A 15,135-nucleotide genomic window follows, 5' to 3' on the forward strand; every position below is an offset into this window, starting at 1 on the left:
CACTCACTCACCCTCACTCACCCCCACCCTCACTCACACTCACTCACCCTCACCCTCACTCACCCTCACTCACCCTCACCCTCACTCACCCTCACCCACACTCACCCTCACCCTCACTCACCCTCAACACCTCACCCTCACTCACCCTCAACCCCTCACCCTCACCCTCACCCTCAATCAGCCTCAACCCCTTACCCTCAATCACCCTCACCCTCACTCAGCCTCAACCCCTCACCCTCACTCACCCTCAACCCCTCATCCTCACTCACCCTCAACCCCTCACTCTCACTCACCCTCAACCCCTCACCCTCACTCACCCTCACTCAGCCTCACCCTCACTCACCCTCACTCACCCTCACCCTCACTCACCCTCACTCACCCTCACCCACACTCACCCTCACCCTCACTCACCCTCAACGCCTCACCCTCACTCACTCTCAACCCCTCACCCTCACTCACCCTCAACACCTCACCCTCACCCTCACTCACCCTCAACCGTTCACCCTCAACCCCTCACTCACCCTCACTCTCACTCACCCTCACTTACCCTCAACCCCTCAGCCTCACCTTCACTCACCCTCACTTACCCTCAACCCCTCAGCCTCACCCTCACTCACCCTCACCCTCACCCTCACTCACCCTCAACCCCTCACCCTCACTCATCCTCACCCTCACTCACCCACAACCCCTCACACTCCCTCACCCTCACTCACCCTCAACTCCTCACCCTCACTCACCCTCAACACCTCAGCCTCACCCTCACTCACCCTCAACGCCTCACCCTCAACACCTCACCCTCACTCACCCTCACTCACCCTCAACCCCTCACCCTCAACACCTCACCCTCATCCCCTCACCCTCACTCACCCTCACAACACATATTGTGTTACAATAGGTGTCACATTTGCGGAAGATAAAACTATCTAGAGATGTAGCATAACGACCAGAGCTGCCATATAAGTCACGTAAATACTAAACATGTTGCATTCCAAATGCTATAGGTGTCACATTTGCAAAAGTTATAACTATAGGCATTGTAAATGACAAAGCCATCAATATAGCAATTTTAACATCGCAAAAAAAAAAAATTTATGTCATTTACAAGACCAATAACTACAACTTTTCTAATGCGATACTTATTGCATTCCAACACCACTCACACACGCAACGCCACTCACACACGCAACGCCACTCACACACGCAACGCCACTCACACACGCAACGCCACTCACACACGCTACGCCACTCACATACGCAACGCCACTCACACACGCAACGCCACTCACACACGCAAACGCCACTCACACACGCCACTCATCCACGCAACGCCACTCACACACGCAACGCCACTCACACACGCAACGCCACTCACACACGCTACGCCACTCACATACGCAACGCCACTCACACACGCAACGCCACTCACACACGCAACGCCACTCACACACGCCACTCATCCACGCAACGCCACTCATCCACGCAACGCTACTCATCCACGCAACGCCACTCTTCCATTTGCAAAAAGAAAAATGTCTAACTATTCTATTGCGAGACCTATTGCATTTCCAATGCTTGTTTGATAAGTGTTGCCTCTTTTTGCCTTTCCATCTTGCAGCAGATCTATATAGCAACTAATGGAGTGATTAAGTTATTTACCCAGATTCACAGGATGCTACGCTGCCAAGACTCGAACCGGGATACCCAGCTCTCGAGTTAGCAGCTCTGCCTGCTGCGCCACATCCTTTCCACTCCCATCTTACTTGTCAGGGAGCTCTTTCCTTCGTCTCAGACGATTATTGATGAAAAACTGCTTTTTATTCATCACATAGCAGAAACCAATGCATTACCAATGCTTGTCTAAGGACTGTAAAAGATTTTGGGATGTGAGGACTTGTCATGGCTGCAAAGGTCATACAAAAGCATCAGTGCTTAATGTGTAAAAAAGAGTCAGGATCCAAGGTATTTCCCACGGGTCAACTGCAGCTGGAGGTACCCACATGTCACTTTAAACTGTAAATTTAAATTATAGATTTACCTTTTTTTCAAGATATGTTAAGTAGTTAAATGCTCCACAAAAGAACTCTGCTAAAAAATACGCACACAGTGGCACCATGTGATGGATTCTCATAAATACTTGCCAGTGTTTACAAATAAGTGTCAGTACTGAGCACCGGCAAACACCAACACAAATTAAGCACTGGTAAGCAGCTGACTTAGCCACACCCACACCAGCCTCTTAGAAGTGAAACTGTTACCTAAAGACTTTCGACCCGATTCATAAAAATAATCCGAGATAAAATCCTAACTTTACTACTTTCGGTATTCACAGAAGGCATTTAGTAGTACTAAAGTTAGGATTTTGTCTCAGTTAATCTTAAATTTTGGTCTTAAGTTAAATTTAAGACAAACTTAAGTTTAACTGAGACACAATCCTAGTTTTAAAGTTAAGTTTAATTTAAGATGAAAAATTAAGATTAACTGAGAACAAATCCTAACTTTAGTATTTCTAAATGCCTTCTGTGAATACCGAAAGTCGTAAAGTTAGGATTTTGTCTCAGAGTACTTTTGTGAATCGGGACCTATATGTCTCCACATCTATGTCTGGAATGTGCCAGACTGAAAGGACAACATAACGCTCAGCAGCATGTGCTCGAAAGTAAAAAAAATACTTATCTTAAACTTATCTTTCCAGTATAAGAATGTTATAGCAACATGCATATGTTTTGCAAATAAGAAGTACATCAATCATACAGAGATTGATGCTTTTTAAAATACAGCATATATAAAATGGGCAATGCATATTCTCTGTATATATATATATATATATATATATATATATATTTACAAAATACAGCAATTAAATTACTTAGGGGGAAAGGATGTAGCATTGCGGCTAAAACGGTTGACCTCAGACCTGGGGACCCGGGTTCGGGTCTCGGCAATGACGCTCAACATCCCGTGATTCTGGGCAAATAACTTAATCTCCCAGTGCCTAAAAAAATAAAATGAATGTATTCATCTGTAGTGAAACTGGTACTCATGTAAAGCGCTCTGATACCCGATGTCTCGGGTCTAGTTTGCGCTATATAAAACAAAAACTTAGGGGGCCATTAGGATGACGGGCGGACTTAGTCCGCCCGCCATCCCATCGAGGCAAGGGACCGCCCGCCATAAGGGCGGGGGTCCCGTGGGGGGTATTAGGATGCGCCCGCCACAGTGGTGGCCGCATCATACATGTTTAACATTGCGGCGGGCGGTGTTTACACCAGCCACCGCCGCCGCAATGTTAAAAATGCTTGTGATGCATTTGCATTCACAAAGCGGCAGGCACCCCGCGGTGCCTGCCGCACTGTGTATGCAAATGCAGCGGGGTACCACAGGTTCCCCCCATGTGCACCCCCCACCTCGCCTTCACCATGGGGTCCTGCAACTGTCCCCCAAAGTGAAGACCGCATGCTTTTCCGTGGCAGCAATGCATCTGACGAAGCACATCCTGATATGACTGGCGGTGTCTGATAGACACCGCCACCATATAAACACTTTTCCGCCCCGGTCGCCTTGCGACCGGGGCAGAAAAGCGGCAGACGGTCTTTCCATCCGCCGCGGACCCCCAGCCATGTTAATATGGCGGGGGTCATTGCAGCAAGGATGGCGGGTGGATGGCCCCCGCCAGGCCGGCGGTGGCTACCGCCAGCCTGGCGGGGGCGATACGCCCGCCATCCTAATGGTCCCCTTAGTTTGGATAATTAGGATATTGATCCTTTACTTTCTTGAATTCTATTGCTCTACTCTTTGTCTAACACAGTACACAGAATATATATACTGCCACTAGGATATATATATATATATATCCAGCGCTAACCTCCACTCTTCTGAAAAGAGGCACGTCAGACCAAACTTCAATACAGCTTGTACTTTATTCAGCAGAAAACACAGCATTGAATCGTCATTATGCGTTTCAGCTATATCCTCTAGCCTTGTTCACAGGTGAGCTGCGTTCTGGATTTGTGGCGTAACTTCCTGTTTTATCCGCCTTTGGTGGGACTACTGCGGTGCTTCGTGGCCCTCACATACCACAAATCCCAACATGCACCGTGAAAGCAAAAAGTCTTGTCTTCAAATGCATCACTGTCAATCCTTCTCCCTTTGCATTTCTTCATGGGTGTTTCAACAGTGACAGTGAAAGGTGCAGAGTCTGTTCACGGTGCAATTACTAAGCTCATAATTCATTAAGGCTGTGATTTCTAAGTTCAATTCATGCCGGTACCAGGCTGTCTTGAAGTCAAACGTGAACGACCGGTGTCCTTCACTTTCCCTTACCAGCGGTGTTTTTCCAAAATTCCCGGCTGCAAACATCATGCCATGTGGTTTGGAACAGCGCTGGCGGGTCTCGCTCCTTTTTGCACAAACAGCAATTCAAACACTAAAGGTCCGCAAGGAGCCGTGACCATCACCAGGGCGGTCTGACGTTCGGGGGCGGACCACCTCCAATATATCCAGCGCTAACCTCCACTCTTCCGAATAGAGGCACGTTTGACAAAACTTCAATACAGCTTGTACTTTATTCAGCAGAAAACACAGCATTCAATCGTCCTTACGCGTTTCAGCTATATACTCTAGCCTTGTTCACAGGTGAGCTGCGTTCTGGATTTGCGGCGTAACTTCCTGTTTTATCCGCCTTTGGTGGGACTACTGCGGTGCTTCGTGGCCCTCACATACCACAAATCCCAACATGCATATACATATCTCACCCAATGGCAGATGCCACTGGGTACTTAGAAGAGCATTTCTATAGTTAGTTTTTTGGTCTGCTAAGAACTTTGGTGCTGTTTGACAAAACTTCCTAAAACTTTCCCCAAAAAAGTTCATCCACTTCAGCTTCTTCATGGAAAGTTTCGGGGTGATCCATCAAGCAGGGGCTGAGAAAAAAGGGTGCCAACAAAGAAAAATCCCCCATGCATTTTCCTGTAGACTTTCTTAGGCAGGGCTACCAAAAAAGCTACTGAACAGAATTACACCAAATTTGGCAAGAAGCAAGATCTTGGTGCAGAAAGCGTGATTTTCGTGATTTGGTGTAAATCCATTCAGTAGTCTTTCAACTATTAAGATAGAAATCATTTGTATTTCTCGACAATTGGTTTCGAGGTACTCTTGCAAGAGTCCCTCAAACCCATTTTTTTTAAAAATAGAGCATTCTGATTGGCCCGGAAGGCTTTTTATCCCTTGGGCTTATTTGCTCCCATAGGAGACACGCTCCCAAGGGGAACAAGCACTCTGATTGGTTGCCTGCAACATGGCAAAAAATGTTGCAGGCTTCTATTACAGGACTCAAGGACCTATTCCCCTGTCCTTAACTTAAATGTAAAAAATAGTATAAGGGGGCAGGGTAGTGATACCTTTGATGCCTAGGCAATTTTAGGAAGGTGGAGGGCAGGCCAAAATATATATATTTTTAAAAGGCAGTGATCCAACAGTAGTGCCCCGGGATCGCGGTCTATCCAAGCCTAATCGAGGCCCTGGGAATCCCAAACCATGAGCCCACTTCTTTATTACATGGGGGTGTGCAGCTCCTCTCCCCAAGCCTGTATAGGCCTTGGGAACCCCATCCCCAGGGGCCATAACTTCAATAATGGGGGTGAGAAAGCTATTGGGGAGGGTAGAACACATCCCCCTCCATGAGCCTTTAAAGGCCCTGGGGACTCCATCCCCGAGCAGATCTAAAATTGAAGGGGAGGGGTTGCAGCCCCCCTCCTCAAGCCTAGAAAGGCCCTGGGGACCCCACCCCCTTGAGAAGCCTCAATTACTGTGCCCCACGATGCCCAACTCCAGGGCACAGTAGTTTCCCTGCTCACAACAGTGTGGGCAGGGAAACATATGTCTGCTCCCACCTGGCTGGAGCATTTATAAAGCTCCAGCCAGGAGGGAGCAAACACACCTTCCATGCTCTCAGGAATGTGGTCAGGGAAGGCATGTCTGCTCCAACTTGCCAGGAGCTTTAAAAATGCTGCTGCTGGGTAGGAGCACTCTTGTTTTCCTGCAGAGCTCTAGCAGGCAGGAAACACATATTGCTCCTGCCTGACGCATTAACGTATTGTTTGGTTGGGGCACGGGAGCGCCCACCCACAAGCACCAAAGGTCCCAGGGGATGGGTCTCCCAGGGCCACTATAGGCCCTGGGAGGGAGGTCCGCGTTTCCCAAAAAAAGGAGGTCCCGGTAGGTGGGTTCCCCTGGGCCTTAGTGGCTAGTGGAGAGGGGCTCACACCCCCTTCCCTTAAAATATTTGTTTTGGACCTGAGGATGGGGTCTCTGGGGCCACTATTGGCTCGAGGAGGGGGCTGTGCTCCCCCTCCCCCTTAAGAGCCCCAATGAATGGGTTAATGGCCGCTTGTGGCTTGGGGAGGAGAGCCATGTCCCCTTTTACAAATATCTTTTGGCCCCCAGGGATGGGGTCCCAGTGGCTGCTATCGGCTTGGAAAGGAGGGCCATGCACTCCGTCCCTTCATTTAAAAAAAGGCCCAGGGGATGGAGTCCCTGGGGCCCTTAGTGGGTTGGGGAAGGAGGAGCTGCCTTTTTTCCATACTAACTCACACAAACCATTGCAAACCTAGAGACTTAACTGCTTTACAACAGCCAATAACTTGCGTTTATGTTAATTTGAAAATAGTGTTTCTGTTCTTGTTCAAACAGAGATGATGCAACAGTTGATGCTGTTGGGTTAATTTCATGTTCTGAATTAGTTTCCTCTACAGTTAAAGATACTGAATAGATCAGTAAAGGAGAGAGTACTTTTATGTAACATAAGTGTTACTTTATTAGCACACTTGTCAGTAAGTTAAGTTTTCATGTATACAATTCATTACATCAATCGGCTAAAGTGCCAATTTGAGATGTAAATTATATTCCAGTTACCAAAATGACCCAATGATAATGTTTTTTATATTTAAGGAGTGCATGGAGAACATGGAAGAGCTCTCAGCTTTGGAAGCAAAGATGGTTACGACCCTTCAAAGTGACCGCACACTCCTGCATAACCTGGCAGTCACCAAGAAGCTAATTGATTTGAAGCAACAGCATGACGAAGCACTTGAAATGTATGTCTACCTAAGTTATTTGAATATGTGATATAGGTGGTGTTTAGTCACAAACGTTTGAATGATGACAATTTACACTTTTGGGGATACAGTACAAAAGAAAATCTTGAACATGAAGAACATATTTGTCATAGTGAGTAAAACGCACAGACATACAGTAACTAAGGAGTGAGGGTCTAGTTAGATATAGAATTAAAGGCCTTCGCCCTTTTGGATCTTTGGGTTTATTGGCGGGCTTCATGGACTGTTTTATAGATAGGACAAACTGTCTTTGTGGGTGGCATGGAACACATTCAACTAGGTGCTCTGGGAGCAAACTGGGACAGTGTGCCCTACAAGATATAATGCGCTGCCCCCAACACAGTTGGGAACTTGAGGCTACCCTGGGGCAGCGCATTAGTGAAAGGCCAGACCAGATGTTTGAAGCAACTGGTCCACCTTTCATGTGGGGAAGAAACCTTTTCTGCTTTTGAAAGGGGGAATATATCCCCTGCAGGCGGGCGCACTGAATGACTGCACCTGCCTGCAGGATGATGTCTGTGAGCTGGGGGTCCTTGGGAATGTCTTTCACCCCTTGTAGGCTTAATCCTCCAGAGGTGTACAATAACTATACACCACCTCTTTGTGACACAGAGTCAGTGTGCCTTCTGGCTGTCTCTTTGCCTGTAGGCCTACAACATAGTATGGAGTAGCTGCAGAAGTAATCTTTTTCTCTTCTTCGCCAGGGCCACGCACCCATGCTAATGAGGGTACACCCTTATAGAATTCCACCCACTATATTACAGAAGGGGCTACACAACTGTCTGCAACACTTTCAATTGTGCCATATAGGCCTGGGGTTTGGAAAGCAGGAACCCATGCCTGTTGCATCCCCAGGGCATCACAAGTGCATTCATGCATTTTTTTGTCTCTCTTTAAACCTCCTGTGTTTTCTTTCATTGACAATCATTGTGATGTCAAACGACCAGAAGAGGAGGGGTTCACATGGCCAGGAATTAGACCAAAAAGTAACATTGAGAAGTAGAAACCACAACTTTTAAATCAGCAAGGAAACTACCTTAGAAAATATTTAAAAATGCATATAGGCACTTTTTTCAACTTATTGCCCAAGCTCCATAAGCACTTACTAAGAAACTTGAGAGGTGTGTATTCAAATGATGCGAGGGTGACCTACTAATGTTTCCCACATCTTGTTGACATCACTTTCCTGGGAGCTAGAGATGCATGACAATGTTCATATCATTTGTGGCTGTAAGTATAGATGGTCTGTAGCTGGCCACTCAGAACTGGTTGCCATACTGATTTCAGTAGTATCATCTGCAGATTGGACGGCAGAGGGTTTCCAGAACACTACCAACAGTATACAATTTTAGTGCAGCTTTGTTAAATGCTTTTTGTAGTTGGATACTGGCATTGCTACAGTTTCATTGTTTTTCTGTATTCTTACATCTCAATCAGTAGGAGAGAAGTGGAATGTCAAATACAAGTAAATAAAACTAATTTCACAAATTCAGGGCAATGGCTCTGTCCTGATTAATGAGACTGAGAACTACTGTCGAGATGAGCCATAAAATGAGTAAACAATCAAAATAAGAGCATGTCATGGAAATGGTAGAGGACGGGTGTTAGAAATGGGGTTTCTAGCTAGGGTATGCACCTAAGCCAGGCAGAACCCACCACTCTATTTAGGGTAAGGGTGTTACACACACAAGATAACCCCTGCTCACCCCCTTGGTAGCATGATAGAGCAGTCAGGCTTATCCCAGAGGCAATGTGTAAAGCGTTTTCGCAACACACTCTCACACCAGTAACACACTAGGCTCACCACAAAGGAGACCCCACACAAGTTTATGTAAAAATATCCTTTGTATTTTTCATAAAACACATTAGCCCACAATCACATAAATCATTGTGTCACTAGGCACTTCTCATGACGTCACATAGATCATAAATCACTTTGCCATATGGCAATGTTCATAACAGCATAAGCAGTGCAATACAGTAAACACCTTACAGGTTGCATATGTTTCAAAAACACCCTACACACCAACACTGTACATATCATGCGGTTCCTGAAAGAATACTTCTTAACCTCTCCTTGCAAGGCATAACCAGATCATACATCTTTACACCGGGGATTGAAAAATGGAGCAGTTCAGGGCGTGCTACATGGATTACCACTTGGTACCAGCACCTCATTGTATATATTTATGCAGACACATGCTATTGGTCTCGTTATTCTAACCCGTTTAGGGTCTAAAACAACCTACATCAATATCGGGGCATGGAATGCAGCGGTAACATTCATGGGTCAGCACATGTTCCCGCAAGTTTTACAAAGTACCCCCAGGAGAATATAGGGTGCAAGGCATCTGCACACCTATACTATGAATGCAGAGGAATCTTGCGGGGAATCGGGGCCGTTCATCAAGGTTCCACCCCATCCCAACAATCCAGCAACAATGCCCCAGGTATGTCTAAACAACAGAGGGAGGCACCTACCACGCACGGTGGAAGCCCTCCACTCCTAAAGGCTGGTCCCCAAGACCTCGCACGCTGGCACACCCAGGGGTCCAATGGAGCTGGCCGCAACCTGGCGGTACAGTGGATCGCGCTGGGGCTACTCTGCCCCCAACTCTGACGTACCTGAGACCCTCGGGCGCGCCTCTGCTCTAGGAGCGGCCTCCCAAGTAGCTTTCTCTTGGTGCGGCAGGGCGGGACGGGCGTTGTTGCGGCTCTCTTCCTGGCGCAGCCCTCCTAGCTGACGACAGCGAATGGCCCCCTTTCTCCTTTGGACGCATCTCACTCGAAGCGGGCCGAGCCAAACTTCTTTTCTCCAGCCTGCATTGCGACTACTCCCTCGAGGGCATGCGAGACTGGACATCCTGCCTGTGCTTGCTTCTGCCCATGGCAATGCTTACTGGGTAGTTGCTGGGCAACGCCAGGGGACTCCTTCTATCGATGCCTCTGCCAGCAGGCTCTCCCTGCTCGCAGCTTTGCGCTGCAGTGGGTGGAGGCTTAGTTTAGAACCAGGGCTGCGCAGGCTGCGAACAGAGAGCCAGTGCATGAGGTTTCTAGCAGAATAAGAGGCCCCAACCAAGACCTTGAGCCCAGTAACTGTACTGGGGAATCTTCCCCTACTGCCAAGCACAGAGAGGTTTCCAGTTGCTTCAAGATGAGGCGCTTCACAAGGCGATAGGGTTTGTAATATTCAAAGGGCATAACAGCACTCCTTGTAGAGCACTGGGGGCACCAGAGAAGGAGGGCAGGCAGTAATCCAGCCCATTGGGTCCTGGTGGGCAGGTCAGCACAACAAACAAAGTCCTATGGTGGTTCCTCCTGACAGCACAACAGTTCCTCATGGCAATGCGCAATTTGTACAGCCAGCAGCATCTCTGTACAAGTCCATTAAGTGTCTAAAATATCGGGTCACAGCCCCTGTACTAATAGTTCAAAGAGTCTTGGTTTTGGGGGCACTTCAAACACTGTTTAGCAGTGTATAACACCCCCATTGACATCCCATGCCCTGTCCCTAGACACACTACATCGTAGTAAGCAGGCACAGCCCTATTCCGGTGCAGGTGCAACTCCTCCCACCACTCTAAATACAGACCAGGCCTATTCAGGTGCAAGGGAAACTCCCCCCGCCACTCTAAATACAGCCAAGGTCTATTCACCCTAGAATTGAGCCAACCAGGAACGGCAGGACACACCTCAGCCCTCCTTGCGACTGTCTAGAGTGAATGCACATCCTCTCTCTCCTGTCAGTCTAAACCAGATGGTGAATGCATATCCAGGCAGGGCACAACGACTCATAAGCACACAGAAATGCTCACTCCTAAAAGTGGCATTTCTAAAATAGTAATAACAAATCCGCTTTCACCAATAAGCAGCATTTATTACTATTCCAAACATACCAAACATGACCATGTTACCCCTATCATATGAGAAATTACCACTGAAGCACATATCAGAGATTCCCCAATGCACACCTATGAGAGGGCAGTCTCACAGCAGTGAGAAACGGAATAGGCTATTTGTCCCTACCAGGACATGCCACATAGTTAAGGCACATGTCCTAGTCCTACCTAATTACCTACAAAGCACACTGCCCATAGGGCTAGCTAGGGCCTCCTTAGGGGTGACTTATATGTAGTAAAAGGGAAAGTTCAGATGTGGCAACCACTTCAAATGCCACGTCACTGCGGCAGTAAACTGCGCACGCAGGACTTGCAGTGGCAGAGGTCTGAGACAGCTTTGAAAGGCTACTTCGTGGGTGGCGAAAGCAGCGCTGCAAGCCCACTTGTAGCATTTAATTTACAGGCCCTGGGTATATGGGATAATACTGTACAAGGATCTTACAAATATGCCAAACAGGCGTAGACCATCTCACCAAGTTTACTAGAGAGAGCACATGCACGTTAGCACTGAACAGCAGTGGTAAAGTGCCCAAAGTCATAAAAGCAACAAAAAAAGTCAGAAAAAATACAGGAGGAAGGCAAAAGGTTCTGGGATGACCCTGCAAAAAGGGCCAGCTCCAACATAGGGATAATGAATGTCTACTTTAACTGATTTCAGGATGGTAAACAATGTGAACAGGTTAATAAGGACGACCTTGGGCGAGTATGTGTGATCATGCTCCTCTGTTGTCTAAGGTGCAGTAACGTGGTGGAGTGAAGGTGAATTAGCAGATGTTTGAATATAAGATTGTGTGTGCCTTGCTCGCCTCATCCTGGATTAGTTAATCCAGGGCTTCTCACACATCACCATGTGAAAACATCTTCTTATGTGATGTATTCATATATTCACTTAATCTATTATTTACTCCCCCTTGCAGGAAACAGTGGTGAGGTGAGAAATGATTTGGTGGCCTTGTTTTGGGCCCTGATCACTATACGTTTTTTGGTATCACTACAAGGGACATGAAGAGGGCCCCTTGACGTTCTGACTAAGTGAGATGTCATGATAGGAGGCAGCAAGGAAAGGGACACTCGGTGGAGAATCTCCCAGATTGAGGCATAGGCCGACAAATGCCCATCAATAATTTTCACCACTCTACCCCTTACTAGCAACCACTTGGGATCGCTCTGTCTACTCTATATGCCACCCATCATCACCACATAACGTACCAGTTTTACTACTTACATGTACACACAACAATATGTGGTAAAACTGGAAAAGCAGATTAAGGTATTAATTGTGAAAGTGCTCTCAAGTGCAAAAGGAACAAATGACGGACAGAATGCTGAACAATGCAAACATTCACCCCCAGTCACAAAGATCTGGGTTTAATCCATCGTTCTTTTGATCACAACACCACCTCTGTTTGGACCCAGCCATATGCATATCAGTCTTGACCCTGTTCCTCATGGGAACAGCCCAGCCCGAACTGCCAGGCCAGGTCCTCCCTGAACCAGAAACAGGTATCCTGGGAACGGTTTCGGTGCATCACTCCTCATCGGAGTATTTAACGAATAGGCTGCAGATTGTGCAAAACTCGGCTGCCAGAGTAGTCTTGAGACTAGGGGCCAGAGAACGGATATCTCCCCATTTGAAGAAACTTCATTGGCTACCAATCTGGGCGAGAATCCGTTTCAAAGCTCTGACTCTTGCCTTCAAGGCTCTTCATGGGGTAGGGGCACAATACATCAGAAATAGAATTTCCTTCTACACTCCCTGCAGATCGTTAAGATCAGCCCACCAATATTTGATTACAACACCGAGTTTCTGTAGAGCACGTTGTGGAGGTCGGTCTTCCCAGGTTCAAGTGGCCCGTTTTTGGAATAGCATGCCTATATCGCTAAGACAGACCGCAACTCTTTTGGAGTTTAGAAAGCAGGTAAAAACCTGGTTGTTTCAGCAGCTACCTTAGATTTTTGGCTCTCTTTTGGCTTTGGCAGTTTTGCTCTCATGTTTCTTCTGTCACAGCGCCGGGACACTCTGTTGAGTAACTGTGCGCTCTACAAATCCCTGATTAACAGAACATAACATAACATAACATAACATAACATCAGTCAGGCTAGCTTGAATCCAGTGGTGCAGTGAGCAAGGAACTCATGTTTGGGCATGCCCTTCCCACTTAGGGTGACAAATACAAAAGGAACGATTGATAGACGGAATGCTGAACAATGCAAACATTCACCCCCAGTCACAAAGGTCTGGGTTTAATCCGTTAGTCTTTTGCTCACCACACCACTCCAGTTTGGACCTACCATATGCAAATCAGGGTTAAGACTGATTTGCATATGGCTGGGTCTGAACTGGAAAGGCATGGGGATCAAAAAGCGATGGATTTAGGCCCAGATCTCTGTACAGGGGTGAATGTTTGTTTGACATTGTGCAGCATTCAGTCCATCAATTGTTCTTTTTGCATTTGTCACCCTGAGTGGGACGGGTATGCCCAGACGTGGGTCCCGTGCTCTCCATGCCATGGGGGTCAGGCCAGCCTGGCCGATGATGGGTGATGCCCAAAACTGGTCCCAGGATGCTTGTTTCCAGTCCAGGGAGGACTTGGGCTGGCAGTTCAGGCTGGACTATTCCCATGGGGAACACGGTCAAAACTGTTTTGCATATGGCTGGGTCTGAACTGGAAAGGCATGGGGAGCAAACAAACAATGCATTTAGGCCCAGATTTCTGTACTGGGGTGAATGTTTGACATTGTGAAGCATTCTTCCATCAATTGTTCTTTTTGCTGAAGTGTTTCGGCAGCATTACCCAGCTTCAATCTGTCCAGCTCCAAATACCAATCGCCTCTTCTACTTTCCTCTCCATCAAGTACCACAAATGGAGGAGATGCCATAATTCCAAACCGTTTCCCGTAGCCGGAGACCAGCTAATGCATATTCTCCATGTTGTCACTCAACCCATTAAATGCTCTCAAGGCTTCATCCTCCGAAATTCCTACCCCTACCATCGTAGATTGATAGAAAACAACCTAAAATTTTGAAATGTGCTAGAAACCTTTTTAGAAAGGCCTTTAGTCCAATCACAACCAGTCACATGTGATTCCATCTAGGAAAAAAGTTTAAAAAAGAGATCAAAAAAGTTTGATGAGAAACTTTTATGGCGAAAAAGTATATGTTAGGTGAAAAAGTGAGAAAGTTTGCATATTTCAACATCCCTAATCTGTTTTGTCAGTATTAAAAAGCAAAATCTACTGATACTCGTAATTGTAGCCCCATATATTTTCCCTAACTTTAACACTTTAGAGAGGCCCCATAACCTACGCCACATACTGTACAACACATCATAGCTTAACGACTTGATAACCCTATGCCAAATCCCAAAACTATCCTTTACCTTCACTCACAAATGTGTGTGTGTGTGCATGCGTGCATGTGTGTGTGTGTGTGTGCGTGTGGGATTGAAGATTTGTACTATGATAATTTTGAGCTGATAGACATCTAGCCACAGGGGTGCGGAGCTTGCCTGGCTGGAAAATGGCTGCAACATTTTAAAGCTCCGCCACACACCGCTGCAATCAGGCATTAATCCGCTCACTACTCACCTCAAATCATCGCTGCTGTGTCACCTTAGGCTTCCTGGGCCCTCAACCCATCCGGGGATGTGCCTGTGTGCCCGGAATCTCAGGTGGAAGCTGCCGTATTGCTGCTTCGTGGATGCGGCGTGGCCTACTGCCCGCGCGTTCACGTGTGGAGCCGGCTGGGTCTCCTGCTTCCTGGGCCGCTGCTGCGACATCGGCGCCGGCGGCTGCTCTGGCCTGGCCCATGACTGCTCGAGATCTCCTGTGCCTTGCTGCCGGCTGGCGCAGGGCTCCCCGGAAGTGTGAGGACTGCTGCGCTACTGCTATTTGGAGGCGGGCTGGAGTGGCCTGTTGCCGACCGCATTGGAGCCTGGAGAGTGGCGCAGCCGCTGCTGATCTGCCATGCCTGGGGGAGCGACGGGTTTGAGCTGAGCTCCCCTGAGGCCACGGCGCCTGTGATCATGGCCAGCAGAGGCCCCTGGGAAGGTGAGGCATTCTTGCGCTGAGCTGCGGGGGGCCGTCTGGGTGCCTGCCTCCCCGGGCGCTACATGTATCCTCCA

General features: G+C 47.6%; 1 protein-coding gene across 1 annotated transcript in view; it reads left to right on the top strand.

The window, feature by feature from the left end:
* Window positions 1–15,135, top strand: part of LOC144762435 (dynein axonemal heavy chain 5-like) — a 1,437,549-nt gene that overhangs the window by 1,153,967 nt on the left and 268,447 nt on the right. Inside the window, exon 93 of the mRNA XM_078647616.1 lies at window positions 6,946–7,091. Coding sequence (XP_078503742.1) covers window positions 6,946–7,091 — 146 coding nt within the window. The remainder of the gene's footprint in view (window positions 1–6,945; window positions 7,092–15,135) is intronic.

Source organism: Lissotriton helveticus, chromosome 6, assembly GCF_964261635.1.
Source record: "Lissotriton helveticus chromosome 6, aLisHel1.1, whole genome shotgun sequence".
In the NCBI taxonomy this organism is placed as follows: Eukaryota; Metazoa; Chordata; class Amphibia; order Caudata; family Salamandridae; genus Lissotriton; species Lissotriton helveticus.